The sequence below is a fragment of the Apostichopus japonicus genome, chromosome 20 (assembly GCF_037975245.1).
Source record: "Apostichopus japonicus isolate 1M-3 chromosome 20, ASM3797524v1, whole genome shotgun sequence".
In the NCBI taxonomy this organism is placed as follows: domain Eukaryota; kingdom Metazoa; phylum Echinodermata; class Holothuroidea; order Aspidochirotida; family Stichopodidae; genus Apostichopus; species Apostichopus japonicus.
Window position 1 is genome coordinate 27,415,727 of NC_092580.1, and position 19,671 is coordinate 27,435,397.

Consider the following 19,671-nt stretch of genomic DNA (forward strand, 5'->3'; position numbering starts at 1 on the left):
CATGTTTTATACAAAACATATGTTTTGTATGTTTTTTACAAAACATCACAAACCAAAAAAAACAAATGAAGCAATGGCACCAGGACGACATACCAGTTGATAGCAGATGCTCCTCTGTGTCTTGGAAGTATGGATGGATGGTAGATGATGGAACCATTCTTTGGATGGTCAATAACATTCATGGGGATGAACTGGGAACAGAAAGGGAGGACGTTGAGCTCGGCACCCACGCTGGCATACTGGTCCACGACGTCCTTGATGGGCTCACCTTTGACCCGCCACTTGGGAAACTTGAAAACGTTGACGCCGTCATTCTGCGCAGCAGTAGCTGACATCAAACGGAAATTAATAAAGTTCTAGTTAAAATTACTGAAATATCACATTGATAAATAGACTATGTTAATAAAACATTCCACTTGGTACCTTTACAAACCCCTTTCATTTCTTCTGTAAATAGTAGAAGTAATACTTCAACATATAAATATATATATATATTTAAATACCACGTTACCAACCCACGGTATGATTATTGAATCTTTGCAAATATACTCCACACTGTGCAAAGTATGTTAGAGATTAATGATAGATAATGGTAAACACAATTAGTGAAAGCAATGCTCTGAGAGATGCGGGCAATGTTTACGACACGTAAGCAACCTAAAGTAATCAAACCTTGGTTCAGAAAAGTTCAGTTTTTAGACTCAACATGGAGCTGCTTTGACAACTTTTGGTGGAAAATGTTAATTGCATGAACAAAATCTACAATGAAATGCTGGGAGTTTTACACTTTCTAAAACTTGCAATGTAACCATAACAACAATTGTGCATTTATGTTAGGTACAGTTGTATACTGACAAGGTGAACAGCATCAAAACATGATAACAAAACCTGTGACCTTCCACAGTATCCATGGAGACAGTGTGACTTATGTTCTAGAAAATTGAACACATTTCAGTTGTGACTGCAAATGACCTTCGGCCTACACAGATTTCAATATTTACTTCCAGGTGCTCCTAAGGTGGATCAACATACCAGGTATGAAGGCATCAAACAGGCACACACATACACACCATCGCATAGATTCCTGTTCCCTTCAGCAAGGACACCAAAACAAAATGCAGCTTTATGTTTATTACCGTGAATGTTCATTGATAGATCATTTCTGGAATTTCAGAGCAAAATGCTAGAAGGACAAAGATTGTAACTAGGCGAAGGACATGTACAGTACCCAGTGGATCGGCCCGGCCTTTCACATCGGGGATGGTGAATACGCCAACAATCTCGTGACCGTCCTTCCTCAGCAGCTTGTAGACCTCTTCTCCAAACTGACTCTGGCCGATGATTGCAATCTTCAAGTTTGACATGATTTTCTGAAAGTTGAAAAATTTATAAAGGGATACAGGAGCAGCCACATTTGGACAAATTATACTAAACATAAATTGGTACGGTTTTAAATGGATCAAATGTCAATTCAAAATCCCCAAAAAGAAACGTTGAACTGAATACATGTAACAACTACAAGATGACTGAGAAAGTCACATACATTCTGCAGAATATTGCATGAGCTTGCTAATTCATTCCACAAATTTGTAATCCCCCCCATCACAAAATATTCTTGGTGACATATGTTATCGATGGAACAGCATGATGTGAGAGATGGGGCTTTCGAAAGGTTGAGGTGAGTGGGTTGATGTGTTGGTAACTCGATGCTCTGGGGAGGAGATGGGTTTTTTTTTTCTTTTCTTTTTTGCACCAATAAAAGAGAACATGAATTCATGTTATGCCTCCAAGCAGTTACGTCCTTATGTGTAGAGAAGTTAGTACAGGCTGAATTTAGTAATGACACAAGCTTTGCCAGCAGCTCCCCTGTACGGAAGTGCTCAGCTTATTTTCTCGCCACTTTGTGCTTGAACGATTCCGGTTTGCGGAGCATTTCTCGAAAGTTACACAACGCCGGTCTCATTGGGGAGGTTGAGATCCCCAACTGTTAGACACATGCTGACCAGTCGGTCTAACTTTCCAGTTACTGTACTGTCAGCTACCGTACTATAATCTCTAATTTCATATCTTCGTACAGATGCATAAATGTTGTTTACTTTCATAAGTGCAATGAGCTAGCGACTCTTCTTCAAATAAGTTTTACGTGGAATACTGTAATGACGCCGGTACCCTTAAATCACTGCACATGGATTAAATATAGAATTAACAACATGTTGACCCACTTGAATCTAATCTATCTAATGTGCACATAAATGCTCTGCTGCGTACAGTAGTAAAGGTAAAGAAAAGACCTAACAGATATGAAACAGAACAAAGGGCATCAAGTCACGCCCCTAGTGTGCTGTTAACACTGAAATTACCCCTGTAGGCTTTGATACAGGGTGTGACCCTGGTTGAACACAGAGGTCAGAATCAATATATGTTGTATTATAAAGTAGTCAAAGTCTGAATCATGGGTGACCTGGCATATCTGTTTATCAAGCCCCACTTACTACAGTTATCCTTTGTTCACCAGATCAGGTCTGGTTCAAATGTAAACATGGGGCATTTAAATGCACCACAAGTAGCATTTGCTATTGCTCAAGAGAGTGAAATTAAAAATAAAATAAAACTGTTAGCAAACTGCTTATCGACTCTGAAGAAGATCCTGCTAGGATCAAAACGTCAGGCCAACTTTCTTTTATACATGCTCAAGAAAGTGGTCATGATGTTACAGTCATTTAAGTTACAGGTCCCCAACAAATTCCTTGATATTTGAATGGAACTTTAGCGGTTGGTATTTAAATACAAGTGCAGTCAAACAAGTACACTAGAGACAGTTAACAAAGCAGAGATCTTCACTGCAATGAGGTACAAAGAAATCAAAAGGCAATGTTTGATAACATTGCGTATATATGAAAATTCATTGATTGAATTTGCACAGCAGCTCAACAAAAGAACACATTGTGTTGTTTGTGTAAAGATCAGTTCAGTTGAGTGAACAATACAATCCCTAACCTTCCTGAAATGACCATGAACCAAACAAAAGAAGGCCAAATGATTAGCCCTAAGTATACTGTAGGGTTTGGTTCTAAATTCTTTGCTACCAACTTTACTCATTAAACTAAAACAGACTGACTGAGGTACATACCAATCCTTCAATAGAAAAACTAGTTGAAACTAGTTTGAACCAGTTCCAAGTTGTCCTGAATGACCTTTTACCCACAAAGCACATATCAACAACCTTGTATACAGAATATACTGAGGACAATCTTAGGTCAATTCCCCCTTGTGTCAACTTAAGTTATCAGCTCTCAAATAGTCACACCTCCAGTGTGCAAACCAAAACATTTAAAGATATTTGAACTCCAGTGCATAGAGTTCATGAATGAAGACCTGACTTAAATGTTTTGACTTGACAATCTTAAAGGGTATATACTAGTGGCTAAAGTTGATTATTTAAAAACATGCTGAATAGATTAATAATCTTTGGCAAAAACAACAACGCATTTCTTATCCCGTAGATGTGAATTTTTCAATTTTTTTGTGATAATTTCATTAATTTGTATTTTATGCATCTGGCAACAAATGCATGATTTCATCACTTGGCCAATTCAGCTGAAAATGTCTCTGTTTTTGTTTATAATTTCTTCAAATATTTATCTACAGAGGCAAAAGAATACCTTCTACAAAAAAAGATACATTTTTTGGTGAAATCTACTCAGATCTTTGACAGCTTGGTTATTGGCATTGCAAATGAATTGATTACGTTTCAAGGATAAAATGAACAAGAAGTTAATAATAGCCAAAGTAAAGTTTCCAAAGAGCAGTAACCAGATGACATCACAGACCCCCTACTGTGATCCAAACTGCAGTTTGCAGGCCTAGGCTCAACATAAGTCATATTCAACCAACCATATCTGGAATTAGGGTCAGGGTATTGAGATGGGGTTTTCCATTTGCAGTGTGAAATATTTTTTCTATTCAAGTGTCACATTGTTTGTCAACAGAAAATCCTTTGAGTTGACAAATCTACCAAGAAATGGTACAAGTTTAAAGGGAAGAGCTTTATTTTCATGGAGATTTCAAACAGACTATCACAGATTTACGTTGATTTCTTTATAGACTATTTCCATTTTTTTCCCCCGTAAAACTTTTAGAATATTCTTCTTAATGCATGTTAAATAAGAGTCATTTATATGAAGTAACTCTTCAGTTTAGTGAACCAACCAATCAAATAGCCATGAAAAAATATACAGAAAACTAAACCAAGTAACCCAAAAAAGAAGAAGAAGAAGAAGCAGACACTATATAAATGTATAGGAAGTTGAGCTTGTGCTTAACTGTAAACGAATCAGATCTTTAATCACATCTTTTGTGTCTCCTCAATTTTATTGGAGAATATGTTTGAACAACACAGGAGAGAACATTTAAGATACTTTGAGGACAGTTGCAAACATTTTGGGAAAGTACTCTTCTTTTGTGGACTTTCTATCCATCAATACAGGGCTAGCTAAGCCAGTTTAAATATTTAATGAAAATATGACAATTTAATGTACAGCAAGTTCCTATGTATGAATAGCTGATCACACATATTTATCAGGTGACCATCTCACATAAACATCAAACAGCTGTTAACCAATGATAACAGTATACTCTGAACATTAGGGTAAAGTGATACATCCACACTCCGAGAAATAATTGTAAGCTTATTTCAGTTTCAAATGCATTCAGCGAGTGCTGATGCAGTGGCCAACACTTATCAAGGCTATATCTCATATATTGTATTGTTTTCATTAGCTGCCCTGCAGTTAACATTGAAGTCTATATATATATATACACTGTAGACTCTCTATACACACACAGTACGTGTACAGTAACCAGAGCAACGTACTATAGAGTGCATGAAAGTTAATGTTAATTCATACAGAAGGCCTGGACGGAATTACTTCCTCCTGTGTATACCATAGATGGCATGATTACTCTGCATTAATCATACATTTCAAGTAGGTCAAAGGTTACATTATGTAAATAGCCTCCAAAGTGATCATGTATCCATGGTGAGCATTGTCAAGACGGGTATTCCTCATTCTCTCAACGGAAAAGATGACAGAGTATTTTGCTGAAGTGTTCTACACAGTTGGACCCATTTTGTTGTCTAGATTACAATACCTGGTTTCTACTAGTCTATGTCCCTTCATTTTTATGTTTGAATATAATCGTACATTACCGTTAATGTTTACATAAGATTGCACATATTATTATAGCAGCCATGTATTCTCTCTGTGCAAGTGGCATATTGATGGATATATTCAACAGACTCAAATGACACTATCAGATGCAAACCAAACTCATGGCTTCTAAAAACATTGCAAAATAAGCCTTCACTACCTGTTGACCATGAAAATATGCACAATGCAGGGCAATACTTCTGAGCTAGTATTTTCAAACTTCCTAGTACTACAACTAGGCTTAACTAGATAACTCTTTACTAGCTTTCAGCCATTATACATACTGTATAGTAAAGGCGTCATAACTCATGCCCAGGTCTTCGTAATTGACCCACCTTCAAATATTACTAGCAAAGATACAGCGGGCAAGCAATTCTTTTTGCAGCTAAGCATAGTTACATATTTCATGAGTCTGAATCCATATCAGGTATGTGCTGATCAAACTGTGTTTCTTTTAAAGCTTTTAACACCCTCCCCCCCCCCCCCCCCCCAGTTTTGCACATATTTTTGGCATTAGGAAATCTTAGGCTCAGAGCATAGCAAACAGCATCCAAAGTTAATGGATGTATACTAACAGTTAGCATATTAACGAATGTGTCAATTTTGGGGTATGAAAGAACTCCACACGGCAGACATTTTGTGGGAAAATTCAGCTCTAAAGGCCGGGTCACATCTGCGCGATTCAACACGCGATTCAACTCGCAACTAAAATCACGCGATTTTCGATTCAACTTCGAAATCAACTTTTTGGTCACATACGCGCGACTGTTCAAACAACTACAGGACAAATCAACCCAAATCGACGGCGCAACTTTTATTGCGCAACAAGTTGATACCTGTGTCTAACTACGTGATTCAACCTTCAATTGTATTGCGAGTTGAATCGGTGTTGAATGGCGCAGATGTGACCCCGGGCTTAATGTACATTATGCTGGCACAGAACAATAAATATTTTAAGATCATTACATTTCTGAGGAACTACACATATGAAAAACAGATACAATTTAGTGATTTGGATTTTTCATTGACAGACATCGCAGACCTTAATCATTAAGTGCGTCAATTATGAGCCTACCAAGCTACATTCAAACTTGGCCACCTCCAAGCCAGAACAGGTTAAAATATAGAATATTGAACATTGTGAAACTGTCACAATGGTGCCTGGAGACATCGCTCTGCAGTATTCTAGCCTTAACTTTAAACTTCACGGACTACAAGCATAGAGCCGACTCCACAGTTTATTTTGCATGTGAATGTGTCCATTATTTATATTGATCGCAGGAAGCCAAAAGTGACTTGCACTATTCATGATCTTTTAAAATGTAGTGTACAATTCTATACAAAGATTGCTAAAAATGTTTGTAACATATTTGTTCCTAATTTAACAATTATTTATAAAGAAGTGAACCTGTTAAAAACATTTCAAAGTTCCTCCTTATAACCTTATAAGTTATAATCTAATGTAACTTCGGCTGCGACCAACCTGATTGCAGCCAAAGGCAAGGACAATAACTGCTCAGATTAACAGATGTACTTTTGATCTGTCTGATCAGGCCAACCACATTCCTGATGTACACGTATTGTTATTAATACTCTGACATTCGAGGCTGTCACAGCTTCTTGGCACAATGCCTAACTTGACTAAGATTAGAAAGTAAATAGGCCAAGACAGATCACTGAACGAATGATGTGTTACATGGAGACTGAGTTGAAGCATACATGTCATTGGAAGTTATTCAAAGGCAACCATACCATTCAGTATAATGTTATGGTCAACATACTAGGCCTAGCCTACACAATGCATTAATTACAATTACAAACAACATCTGGCTAGATTAGCTCCTGTTCCAAAGTTAATCACGAACAGTAATAACACTTATGCTAGAAACACTCTGGCTATATCTAGCCTAAATTAGGCTGCAATATGCAGTCTAATATTTAACTGTTTCCTGAGAAATTTACATGCCCTGATCTAACACCTAAGTCTATAGTATAACGGTATGTCCTAACAATATCATTTCCGAGTATACGCAAACAGCTGATGCTGATACACTCTGCGCAAGTAATTTGGACATAAGCCAGTGAAGCTATGTTTATCAATCAAAGTATGCCCTAGCCTATGACTTCGCAGTATTTATTTACTTACCTTAGTCGTTGAAAATTTGCGAATTGACTGAAAAGCAGAGAGCATGGCGAATGAATTTCACGAGCGATCGTCTATGCTTTTATGTATTTATAAAACCGGCGTTCGAACTGCCAACCTGGCGAACAGTTTGGGAGATGATGCAAAACTTTCTAGTCGTGCGTGTGTTCGTTCTATCTTGATCATGCACAGTCAGCTTGTTTACGTACTTGGGTGTTATGTTATGCACATACATGTAGTACGATATACTGCCAATACAAGCCAAACGCCGGTACTGTCAATTCAATGCAGTATTGAGGACAGCATATCAGTAGGCGGGAACTAGGCGTCACCAAAACAAAGGATTACGATTGGTTTTACTTTGGAATAGTCTATCAAAAGCGCTCGGAGTTAAATAAATCATGTACCCTTAAACATATGAATTTCAATAATATGATACGAGAATCGTTAAGTTATCTCTTATTTATTGCAACGGACTGAATGGATTAAGGTATTCTTTCTTTTTCGGCCAATCCTAGAGGAAGTATTGGATATTTCGTATTCTAATTTCACAGCTGGTAAACGAATTTTTTTAAACTGACCGTTACGATATGCATATGCATATCCCGCATGTGCGTGGTACTTTCCACACGTACGTACGTACGTGGTATTATGTATTGTCTAACAGTTCATCACTAATTCGAGCAGCGAGTTGTTCCTACCTGGATGAGATCATCTGTTTACCTTTCGAAGGGTTTCGTGGAGTTCACTTGACGTAGCAAATCGTCATGATCATACGATTAGTCTCGATCTTATCGAGACTGGTAGTTTTGACTTTTGGTAACAAATATCACAGGAGGCTCTGACTGGGTAGTACGTTAGGCGTAGGCGCAAGGGGCTTAGAAAGCCAGATCTGAACAACTGTCACCTTTATAAATTTATTCATGGGCGTCTGAGAAAATCCATTATTCTTTATCCCATATTTGCACAGGCCCCCTAGTTGACCCTCTGGGCTTTGGCCAGACCAGCATGGGGGCCATGTCATTCGGCCATCTGTACTTTCTGCCATAGAAAATGTGCTCTTTCCGCCATAGAGAGAGTGCCTTTCCACCATGGCAGTAAAGCAATTTTTTTATGGCGGAAAGAGCACATTATTGTGGGTAGGAGTGACGTTATGTAGGTTAGAAAAACAAAAGTAAAATGTTACCAATGTTTTTCCACTAGCAACATTTATAACATTTTGTGTTTATGTTAATAAAATACTTGTGGGAATAACTTTGTAATTCCTCCGAAGCCTTGCCGGGTGAAATATGTACCCGTTGTTTTCCCTTTGCGACATTGATAACATGTATTGATCACATTAATAAATATCTGTAGTGTGTCAATGACATTGAAATTCCTCTGAAACCCTGTTTGCCTGAGCAAGGGGCAAAATACATCCTTTTTCTCCCCTTTGCAACATTAATTGAATACATTAAAAAAAATTCTTTGTGTGAATGATTGCAAAATTTGGTCAAAACCGCCAGAGGTTTCTAGCCTTTCCGCCATTGTGGAAAGGCTCGAAACCTATGGCGGAAAGGTATGGCTGAATGGCACTAGATCCGACCAGCATCACCCCTTCTCATCAGCCCTGTTTTGTGCCACAGTCCCTGTGAGAGTTTGCCATGGACAGTGTGTAACTTTTCTTGGTAGATTGACCAAATATATATCAACTTGACTGCATAGTTTATTTACTGTACTTGTCAGCATGCATGTAAAAAGTTACCAAATTACTTTCAACTGTTGCTGGCAGTCCTGGGATTATCCAGGATCAAGCTGGTAATCTAAAACATTTGGCCTTGTCTAGACGAAAGGTATGGTAGCAAGTGTGTGAAGTGTGATTATATACTACACACCTGGCAATAGAGTCTGGAGTGTAATAAAAACAGGTGTTCATTCACTGGTGCAGAACCAAAATTAATTAACTAATTAGTCTGTTGATCGTTCGTAGAAGGTTAACAATATTTGGGGAGGTCATTTTAAGAAGCATATATATCTGAAATGCATGAAGGTAAAATAATATACTGATTGGATATAAACATGTACACACATCAGGTGCACATGTACACACATCAGGTGTACACACAGGTCCCCGGTTCCAGTCACTCCAAGATTAATGTTCGTCGTCCAGTTACAGAGTTGTCGACAATTCATAATCATGGACGTTAAATATGAATGTAAGAGACTGACTTCGGTCAGCTTGCGGCTTTCAAGTTGATAAGCCAATGAGGCTTCTTCGCGAGTTCCTACTTGCAGGAGGATCTAAAATACAAATATACATACATTATGCACAGTTTTGTGGTTCAAACCTCCTTCAGGATCCCAGGTCAGTCAGACCAGTACTTGCGGTCTGAGTCCCAACAAGATATTCTTCTGTTACATATTATTTACTTTTCATTGTTGAGTTATGATATATGCAAAACATGATATGTGTTCCTTTGACATGATTACAAGTAGCATATCCACCATGTTTTTGCTTCCATTGTTGGTGACCTATATAACTTTGATCATGAAGTTGGTGTGCCCCCCCCCCTCCCCCATGTCAAAAGGTCTGACACTCCATGTTGAATGTCCTTGGAACCCTCTCCCAAATTTGGGTATTTCCTGTCTAGTGGTTTTGTCGATGTGTTGCATTGCAAGTATATGGCAGTTCGGGAATGGATGTACATGTTAAAGTTGTGCCATACACTTTAATGAATTAAATACAAACTTGCAGTCTAATATTGTTTTATAATGAATTATGGAAACACTATCATCTTTTGTACAAATTTTTATTTCTCTGTGGATAAATTGTATGGTGCTATAAAGAAAACGAAACACTTTGCAGCTCCTCTGCTATGATGGTGTCACTGTCACGTAAACTACTGTTGTTTGTAACTCTCAGTATAATTAAGTTATGAGAAAGGGGTTGAGGGGGTCATAGCCCCACCTCCATCTTCAGTCAGGGAAAAAAAGTTTCATAATTAAGACAACCTTGCATTTAACAAACAATTTATAGTCTAAATATTCCTCATGCAGAGTGCACCATTTAGTCTCTTTAAGTTGACTACGACCCACGGCCAAACCCCTCATTGAAAATTTTGGATCAGTCTTCAGCCGGTTCATAAAGGTTCCATTAGGGGATATGTGCCACCCCCTCCCTCCCTCCCTCCCACCCAACCCCACCCACCTTTGAAATCCTGTGCACATTACTGCTTCAGAACCTGATATCTTGGTGGAACTCTAAGATTCTTTAACACCAAGACATACAGATACAGTATTTATTCCAAATCTTTTATTCCAGTCCACTTCTGCAAATGTAATTTGGTAGAATCACATCACATCATTGAAGCAGTAGCCCTAGAGGGCATACTATTGTTCATTGGAATTTTTACAAATAAGCAAGGACCTACTGTACTCTTCTGTAAAGTTCTGATCAAAGGACACATTTTAAAACTGTGTAGATTTCCACTTATATTAATACCTATTTGGTCTTCCATAGCTTTTAATCACCCACATATTTATTTGTCAACTTTAATCTCCACAGATTCACCACAGTATAACTTTTGCTGTGATAGATTTAAAAATTGCAAAGAAATTGTAAATTAATAACAAAATTATTAAAGTGACAGAAGCCAAAACAGTTTGTCTTCTAATGTATGTCCATCCCCTTCCCCCCCCCCCCCACACACCACTATCTAAACCAACACATGCCAGATGTCAGATAAAGATTTTTCCATACTCTACACATGAAGAAAAAATACACAGCTATTTTACTCTGCAGTTTTTACAGCAGTTTTAGTACAGCTTTGGTTGTTTATTGGATAGAAATTGTTTGCTGGTATACATCAAACGGGTAGTCCAGAGGTTAAATTATTTTTGACTGACGAAAGAAGTACATATTCTCAGCATCCTGGTGAAATTTGCATCCAAGTCCTATACATGAGCCATACATGAGATACTGACAACAAATTGTCACAGGTCGTACCATCTAAGAGAACTTGAAGCAAGCAGGTGTGATGTCATAGCTGCACATCAACAGCAATATGTTTTTGTTTTACCTTACTTGGATTGGAAAGGGTTCCAAGTTTACCTAACAGGATGTGAAGTTAACAGTACCCAACGATACTGAGATGTATCCCAATTTAGAGGTAGAAAGTTGTAATTTAGTTTTTTTTTAAAGGAAAAACAAATGTCAGGACATGCTTCTATGACATCACACTTGTTTAGTTCAAGTTCACTCCTGCTGGAAAACATGTAAATAAAATGTTGTTATCTGAAAATTGATACATAGGGAATTGAATACAATTATGCAGGAGGATGCTTAGAATACACTACAGTATGTTCCCCTTTCATCTGTCACATATAACATTTTCCTCTGTTTTATCACTTCTTAAAGTATCCAAACAAAAGTTCTTTCAAGTTAATAACACTGCACGGGGACCTAATTAAACTCTGTACTTATTATTAAGCTATTGTTGTGATAATCTGCAGAATAATTAAGCTTAGTCTCAAACTGTGACTTAGGTAAGAGATAATCTATAACATCGCAAAATCACTTTAGGTTCTAATCTTGTTTGTCGAAAGCTGTGAATACCGACTTATAGGGTTACTTAATTGTTATCTTGTTAATTATTAATTGCATCAAACCTTGAAGATATTTGAATTGCTAGATATGGTATTTACCACCTTATGATTTTCTTATGTTCAAAGATTGGTTACAACTGGTTACAAGTTAAACATGTAGCCCACATGTCCCTGGATATCTTACTGCTGCAACAACAAAAAAAGGGGGAGGGGGTTTTAATTAACTGGATGTGCTTGTAACAAAGTTTCAGACAACAGATGCTTGTCTATAGAGAGGGACTGCAGGGAGGGGAGGAGGGAAGAAAGGACCATGGTCCCCAATAATTGTCAGAGACATGATTTGCACACAAACATATTGCTGTCACAGATGGTAATTTCAAAACCGCAGAACACTGATGTGACTCCTGGCCTCCCCTCAATCACAAATCTTTAAATTGAGTCCCTGCACTGACAGGTAATGACTGTACTGTTTTTCTGTTTTTTTTTTTTTTTTTTTTTTGGGGGGGGGGGGGTAGGTGGTAATGGATGGATAAAGGCTACTAAATGCATTGCTACACAGAACTTACATTGATTCACAATTTATCACATCACAAAACAGACTCAATCATTTTGGTAAATCGTAGATCTGCAACTTCCTTCTGGAAAACATTGCTATCTTCTCATTTAAGGTAGCTGTTTATGATAAAGACAGTTAACTGTTTATGATGCATGAAACAAAAATGTTCATACAAAGTACCCTGGAATAACACACATGGCATATAGACAGTTATGCTGCCTTTGACATTTAACATGACATTTGGCAAACGGTAATGTTTATGCCTGACCTTCAATACTGTACTTGTACAAGGGCGACTATTCAAACTCGTTTACTGATTTCTCTGTTTGCACCCAAGGATCTAGAGAGTGCTGTAATTGCCTTGATGTTAAACATACAGATTCCAAACTCAAACATGTCCTATCTGTAGACAATGTAATAAAAGGCTAAATCCTTTTACATAATACCAGGCTTAGTCCTTACTTTTAGGCCTACTGTACATACCATATGATAGCCACATGGACAAGAAGCTGGTTAACTTTTTAGGTACACTTTATTTGACATAACATAATATTAAACACATACCTGGAAACAACCCTTGCATTAACAGTGAAGTACTAGCTCAGTTACATTAATTTATAGTATATAAATGCAATGATGACTCCAAGTGAGCTAATTTCTGATGAAAGGACTCAGCATTTGCATTCTGGAAACTAAAACATGGCCTATGCCTTTAGTACCAAAAATATTAAATATTTGAAAAGCTGCTCAAAAGTTTGATTTACATGTCGTGAAAGGACTAGTCTATACAGTCATGCTTTAAAGCCTGACGTGGCAATTTCTTACCAAATTCTGGAAGACTGCATGAAGCTGTTGGCATGTTGTTTAAGTTTTATATATCATGAAATATCATTCCAACGCAATGATTAAACTTAATGTTGACAATCTACTTTGCACAAATTCGTCTGTAAGAATTTGTTAAAGAAGAAATGCAAACTGATCTCAATATCTGATCACTTCATAGACTAGTAATTTACCATTTTCAATCCATCACCTTTCTGAGAAAATCCTTCCAAACCTTCACTGATGTGAACTGCCGATAACTCCCTATCAAAACCCAGGCTGAAATATTGTTGCCTTCAGTAGCATGTGAGGTAACTTAGAAATATGGAGGTCAATCCCTGATTCTTTAAGTTTGAAATAACTGTATTCTGCCAATCCTTTTGCTTGATTCCACCAAAGGATAGCTACAAACTCTATTTCTAAAATCACCACTTCATTCCCTTAAATGTCATACATGTTCAAATGTGTGATTAGAAGCCATACTGCTCAGCCCTGTACTGCTGTGCAATTCATAGACTAGCCTAGCTAAGAGTTAGCAGTATGGCCATACCTGACACCGTTCTGTTGATAATAACTCCTATTGTTAGGCCTACTACTATTGTAGTAAAAGTACCATTGGTATTGCTCACCTGTAAATGTATTATACGGTATTGACCTAACGGCCCAACGTTTAGGCCTTTCAATGAGGAAGTAATGCTCACTAACTTACTCACTTGTAGGATTTGTGAAAACGCAACGAACAATTACTTTGTTTGCTCTACAGGACTACAAGCTATCATATTTATGCATTGCATCAAGATTTAATTGTTATGCACGGCTTTTCTGTTTTTGTATGGTGCCTACTACATGTACGACCGTTAGTACATCTAACACAAACACAGTAACACTAACGTATTTTGATCAACGTTAGAAATAACGTTACAGAGCGATAAGATATTGATTATTATTTCACACTTACCAGGCTTTAACTGACTTTAATCGCAGGCAAAATGTCACCAAGTGCTGTAAACTGGTCCTCTTGTGTTAGATACAGTTGTATCAAGTTGATAGTTGGCTCAGTTTACCCTAGAACATTCACTATGAACAAAGTCAAGTCTATATAATTTGTTCGCAAGTGCAGTGGCAGCCTTCGGTCCCTGGTATACTGGCAGTCAGGGAGTGTCAGGGGTATGGCGGTTATCAACCAATGACAGACGTCCTTTGTGATACGGTGACTTTGCATAAAATCTGATTGCATCATACGAGAATTGGCTCATTTGGAAACTTTCAAACCATTTGTATTAGCGACTTTGTAAAGAGACTCCGAAATTTATGCTTTTTTTGTTTCCCTGGTTCCCAGTGACAAGGCAGATTTTAAAATAGAGAATAGCTAGGTTTGAGATCATACTTCTACGATAGCCTTTATGGGACGACTAATTAACGAGTCACACGTCAATGCGACATCGCCGTCGGCAATTTGACAATTTGATAAAGTCACGTTAGTGTACTTGATAAGAAAAAACATCATAATTTAAAATATTCATCAATTTAAAAGAGGACAATGCAGCAACTTTTAAAAAAATGACAATATAGTTTGTTAGCTCAGTTGTGTACCTTCGGAGATGGAGTAATCTCATTGATAAACCACGAAATTTTTCAAGACCACTGTTATACATTTTCAATGTAAATTGAGGAAGACTGCCGACTTTTCTCTCTCTTTTGTCTAAGCAATCATAATAATGATAATAATAATAACAGCAATAATAATATTAACAATAATAATAACAAATTTGTGTTGCTTGATTATTTCAACACTGGGCAGTAGGCTATATAACTTCATGCGTAAAGTTGCTACTAATTTTCTTGTTAGATTTGTACCAGGAATTCGATCGAGCTAATTCCTCCGTTTTGAAATAGGAGCGTTTTGAGGGTTAAGGAAATGTTTTTCCTTGTCTCAGGGGCTTAAAAGTTTGCGAACCGCTACTTTGACAAATTTCTTAGGAATCTTTACTTCAAATTAAGCACCGTCATGGAATCGGCATGTTGACCAATTTAGCTGGACACCGATAAGACATAATGTGTTAGATCAAAAGCATACAGAGGTCGGAGTAGATCGGTATCATGAATAATTTACGAACCGGGCTTGAACTCACGGATTACAGGGGCGTATCCGGGGGGGGGGCGCAACAGGCGCGCGCCCCCCCCCCCCTATTGGCCGTCACCAAAAAAAAAAAAATAGCAAAAAAAAAAAAATTGATGACGACCTTTATGTGAGATGTCGGTGATCGCTCACCCCCCCCCCCCCCTCCCGTATGCTTTAATTTTTGTTTGCCAAAAAAAGGTTCTGGCGAAGTTCGGCGGCATAATAGTTTTAGAAACATAGGTGGTAATTGGGTTCGTATTATCACTATAAACACTAAGTGACATGCCAGCCATACTAAATTGTGCATTTTGTGTCCATATTTACTGGAAATGTTGCTTATCATTAAGGTCGAAAAATGGATCACATATGGCCATGGGCGGCGATCCTGGGGGGGGAAGGGGGGATATATCCCCCCATGAAAATGGGTGGAGGGGATGTAATACACCATATCCCCCCCCCCACCAAATGCCAGGGATAAGAATATTTTCATGCCTACATTTATGCATCATCGTTAATGTACGGCTCTTTTTTAGCTTCATTTCTCGCCTACCATAAACGCAGTGCGATCTTTTCAAATAAAGCGTCTTTATAAAGCAAGAATAGTTGACTGTAGGCTTCATTGGCCCTATAACAACAAAATGTATTATTGCGCCCACGGTATTGATATAGTACATATATGCACCCTCATAGTATTCATATAGGCCCTATAGTAGGCCTACACACGTACATGTTCCCTCGAACAGCTGAGAATCTCATGTTACTAGGGTACTGCTTAATACACGTTTCACCTGGATGCCCTAGCAATCGGTACCTAGGAATGTAACTATGTGTAATTGTGTATTGCATGTGTATAGGCCTATAATAGCCTGCATGTGGCCATTTTCTTGATCGAATAATATATATGAGCTCTCGAACATTCTAACGTTGCGCCTGAAACAAGATTGAGTTGGGCAATTTTCCCAAAATAACACCCGAAATTAAAAAAAAAAAGTATTTTGGATCCTGATTATGAGATATTTCGGACATGACATCCCTATTTTAAAGTTGGGTATATGCCGCTTGGAAACCTCGGGAAGTGCCGTTTCCGGTCATCTAGAGGGTTTGTTAATCCCAAAATTTTCTTGTACGATTCGCGCCAACCGATCGCACTGCGTTTATGGTAGGCGAGAAATGAAGCTAAAAAAGAGCCGTACATTAACGATGATGCATAAATGTAGGCATGAAAATATTCTTATCCCTGGCATTTGGTGGGGGGGGGGGGGATATGGTGTATTACATCCCCTCCACCCATTTTCATGGGGGGATATATCCCCCCTTCCCCCCCCCCCCAGGATCGCCGCCCATGGCCATATGTGATCCATTTTTCGACCTTAATGATAAACAACATTTCCAGTAAATATGGACACAAAATGCACAATTTAGTATGGCTGGCATGTCACTTAGTGTTTATAGTGATAATACAAACACAATTACCACCTATGTTTCTAAAACTATTATGCCGCCGAACTTCGCCAGAACTTTTTTTTGGCAAACAAAAATTAAAGCATACGGGAGGAGGGGGGGGGGGATTGAGCGATCACCGACATCTCACATAAAGGTCGTCATCAATTTTTTTTTTTTTGTGCAATTTTTTTTTTTTTGGGGGTGACGGCCAATAGGGGGGCGCGCGCCTGTTGCGCCCCCCCTGGATACGCCCCTGTATTCAACAAACGCAGCGCCACAGTAATATTACGTCAACATTTCACATATACGGGTTTGTCAATAAGAGTGTAATACTTCTTTTAAAGATGGTGGTAGAAAAATTAATCATATATTTGTTTTATCATAATGATATAATAGTTGGTTTCATAGTGTAATACTTCTTGTAAAGATGGTGGTAGGAAATGAATTATATATTTGTTTTTATAATAATTATATAATAATTGGTTTATAGCGTAATATTTCTTTTATTGACGGTGGTAGAAAATTAAATTTCAATATTTAATTATTTGATGTAGTTTGTTTAATAGTTTGATTTTTTTGGGTGGCTTTTCTACAGAACGCCATTATAATGTTGGTAGTGCATTTTGAAGAACCGCTGTTTTGCAGAGGGAGTTCCTGGTTAGAGGTAAGCCAAGTGGTCGGATTTCGTGCATAATGGGTGCTGATCTGGTTTACCTGGCAGACCGAGTAGGTGTTGCCTTCTTGGTAACACTGTTGGCGTAACTATGGTCATGGATACCAGCAGGGTGTACCACGTCTGAGCAGGCCAGTTTATAATCATTAAAATTCCCGTTGCCCGGCCTGTTCTCTTTGTGTCTTTTTGAAGCCGCATTGAGCTAATAGGCTGAGAGGAGAAAGAGCGTAAAAATAGTATTTTGGCCAGTGCAATGAGATATAGCATCAATGCAGTTTGTAACTTGGTCTGGTTTCCACTGGAGGCAAATCACTTTAGCTGAGCATTTAATCGAGAGGTATAGACGAATCTCTATCAGGCATTCCACAAACTTTGGTTATATGCATTAACACCTCTTTGTTTAATATCCACTCTCATGTAGGTATACCACACCACAATTAAAGTAGTGTACATCCGCACGATAAATTAACCATGGTCGGAGAAAAGAGAAAAAACGACGTAATGTAATGCTTGTTTAAGTGTATTATCAGTTACCATCATTGGTTTTTCTGCTTTTTTGGGTGTGAAAGGGCATGGTGTGAAAATAGGGAGGAATGAAGGTGATATTAACCATTTAAGAAAATTTTGGTCAAATGTTGATATTACTCCAAGCCAGCAGATGTAAAGGTTGGGGTTTATGCTAAACTTGCTCCTCTTCTAGCTCAAATTTAAACGGTCATGATATGGAAGTTTGAAAGTGCCATGATAGGCCAAGATCTCAACTATCATGTGGTGGGTAGGTTATATCAGTTGAAAACTTCTATTTATGCTTTGGCAGGTCTTGAAAGTGACAAGTTTAGTGTGTAAGTCAATGGAACAATTAATTGTGGTGCGACACCTGTATTATCGTGACATTATATCTATGGAATGGTTAGTGTTGCAAATCATGACGTTGTTAACGAATTTTTTCCCTTTTCGCGTTCCATAGATAGACTTCTCTAATTGTAGTGCGGTAACTGATTTCGTGAGTTATTTCAGTTTGCCTGTATAAACGGCTCTGTCTCTATATACGGCTCTGTTATTAACATTCAACTAGCGCCCTCATTTAACGAAAGTTGTCTATTGAACTAAACTTTTGTATTGGGTGTCTAGTTTCGACTGTAACATATAAAAATGGTCCAACCCAATATCACCTTTACCTAAGTTTAATAACTGGGTTTGTTCTGCGGTGGTTGAATCCTACACCGTTGACCTAAAACAGCTCTGCCACGGTCATAGACCCGTCCACTTACACCACCTCTTGGGAAATAAACCCACACAGCAAAATACTGTGTGTTCCTGCCAAGTACTGGGTTGCGCACACAAATACCAAACTGAAGAAGGGTACCGCTCTCCCTCCCCCGTCAAATTTTCACTATAATCAAAACTACAGTGTGAAATGTTTTTCCGAAAGGGTAATAAGGGCGGTATTAAAAAACTTAGCATAGATAGACTACTGATGTGTGACCTGATTAATTCGCTTCGGCTTTAAGTACAACGGTTCTGTATGGTGCCGTATTTGAACGAATCTAACCGTAATAGTGATTAGCGACTTCGCGATCCGCGTTATAGTCATGGCCGAATTTGCAATTCGCGGACCCCCTCACAATTTTGAATGGTCGGTAAGAGTGATTGGATAGTTTTCCATTCCGGGTAACAAATAGGCCTTTTAAAAGCCCCATTGACTTACACACTAAATCACAAATGTAATGCGGTCTTTAAGTCCAGATAGAAGTTCTCATTAGCACAACGCTACACATCACTGCATAGCTAACAAGTTGACCTTTCATGGCACCATCAATTTTCCGTATCATGACTTGCACACTTTTGTTATGCGAGCCTGAGGGTTTCGTCACTTGTAAACAAACCTCTTTACACAGTAGTAAACAATTTTCGTACGCTGTTCCTGTGAGGCCTGAAGGGGTCTAAAATTATCTCCATTGACCCAATTTATGCACCACATGTACTTCCATTCATGTTATTGAACATGCAAGCCACAACAACCCAAAATGCTGATTGAAAACATATAAAAAAAAAAGATGTTCTCCTGTTGTTTGTTACTTTTCCTGAGATAGGAATACAATTGGGCGGATCGATATA

The 19,671-nt window shown here is 38.1% G+C and overlaps 1 protein-coding gene across 2 annotated transcripts in view; it reads right to left on the minus strand.

Annotated features, from left to right (window-relative positions):
• LOC139961071 (mitochondrial 10-formyltetrahydrofolate dehydrogenase-like) overlaps window positions 1–14,444 on the minus strand; it is a 37,317-nt gene extending 22,873 nt beyond the window's left edge. The window contains exons 1-3 of one of the 2 annotated variants that reach the window (XM_071959925.1): window positions 14,274–14,444; window positions 1,229–1,370; window positions 94–328 (exon numbers count right to left, since the gene is read on the minus strand). In XM_071959925.1, the coding sequence (XP_071816026.1) occupies window positions 94–328; window positions 1,229–1,364 (371 nt within the window). In that variant the 5' untranslated portion in view covers window positions 1,365–1,370; window positions 14,274–14,444. Of the gene's footprint in view, window positions 1–93; window positions 329–1,228; window positions 1,371–7,356; window positions 7,601–14,273 lie in introns of those variants that run through there. The other variant, XM_071959924.1, reaches the window with a different exon arrangement.
• Window positions 14,445–19,671: the final 5,227 nt, after the last annotated feature.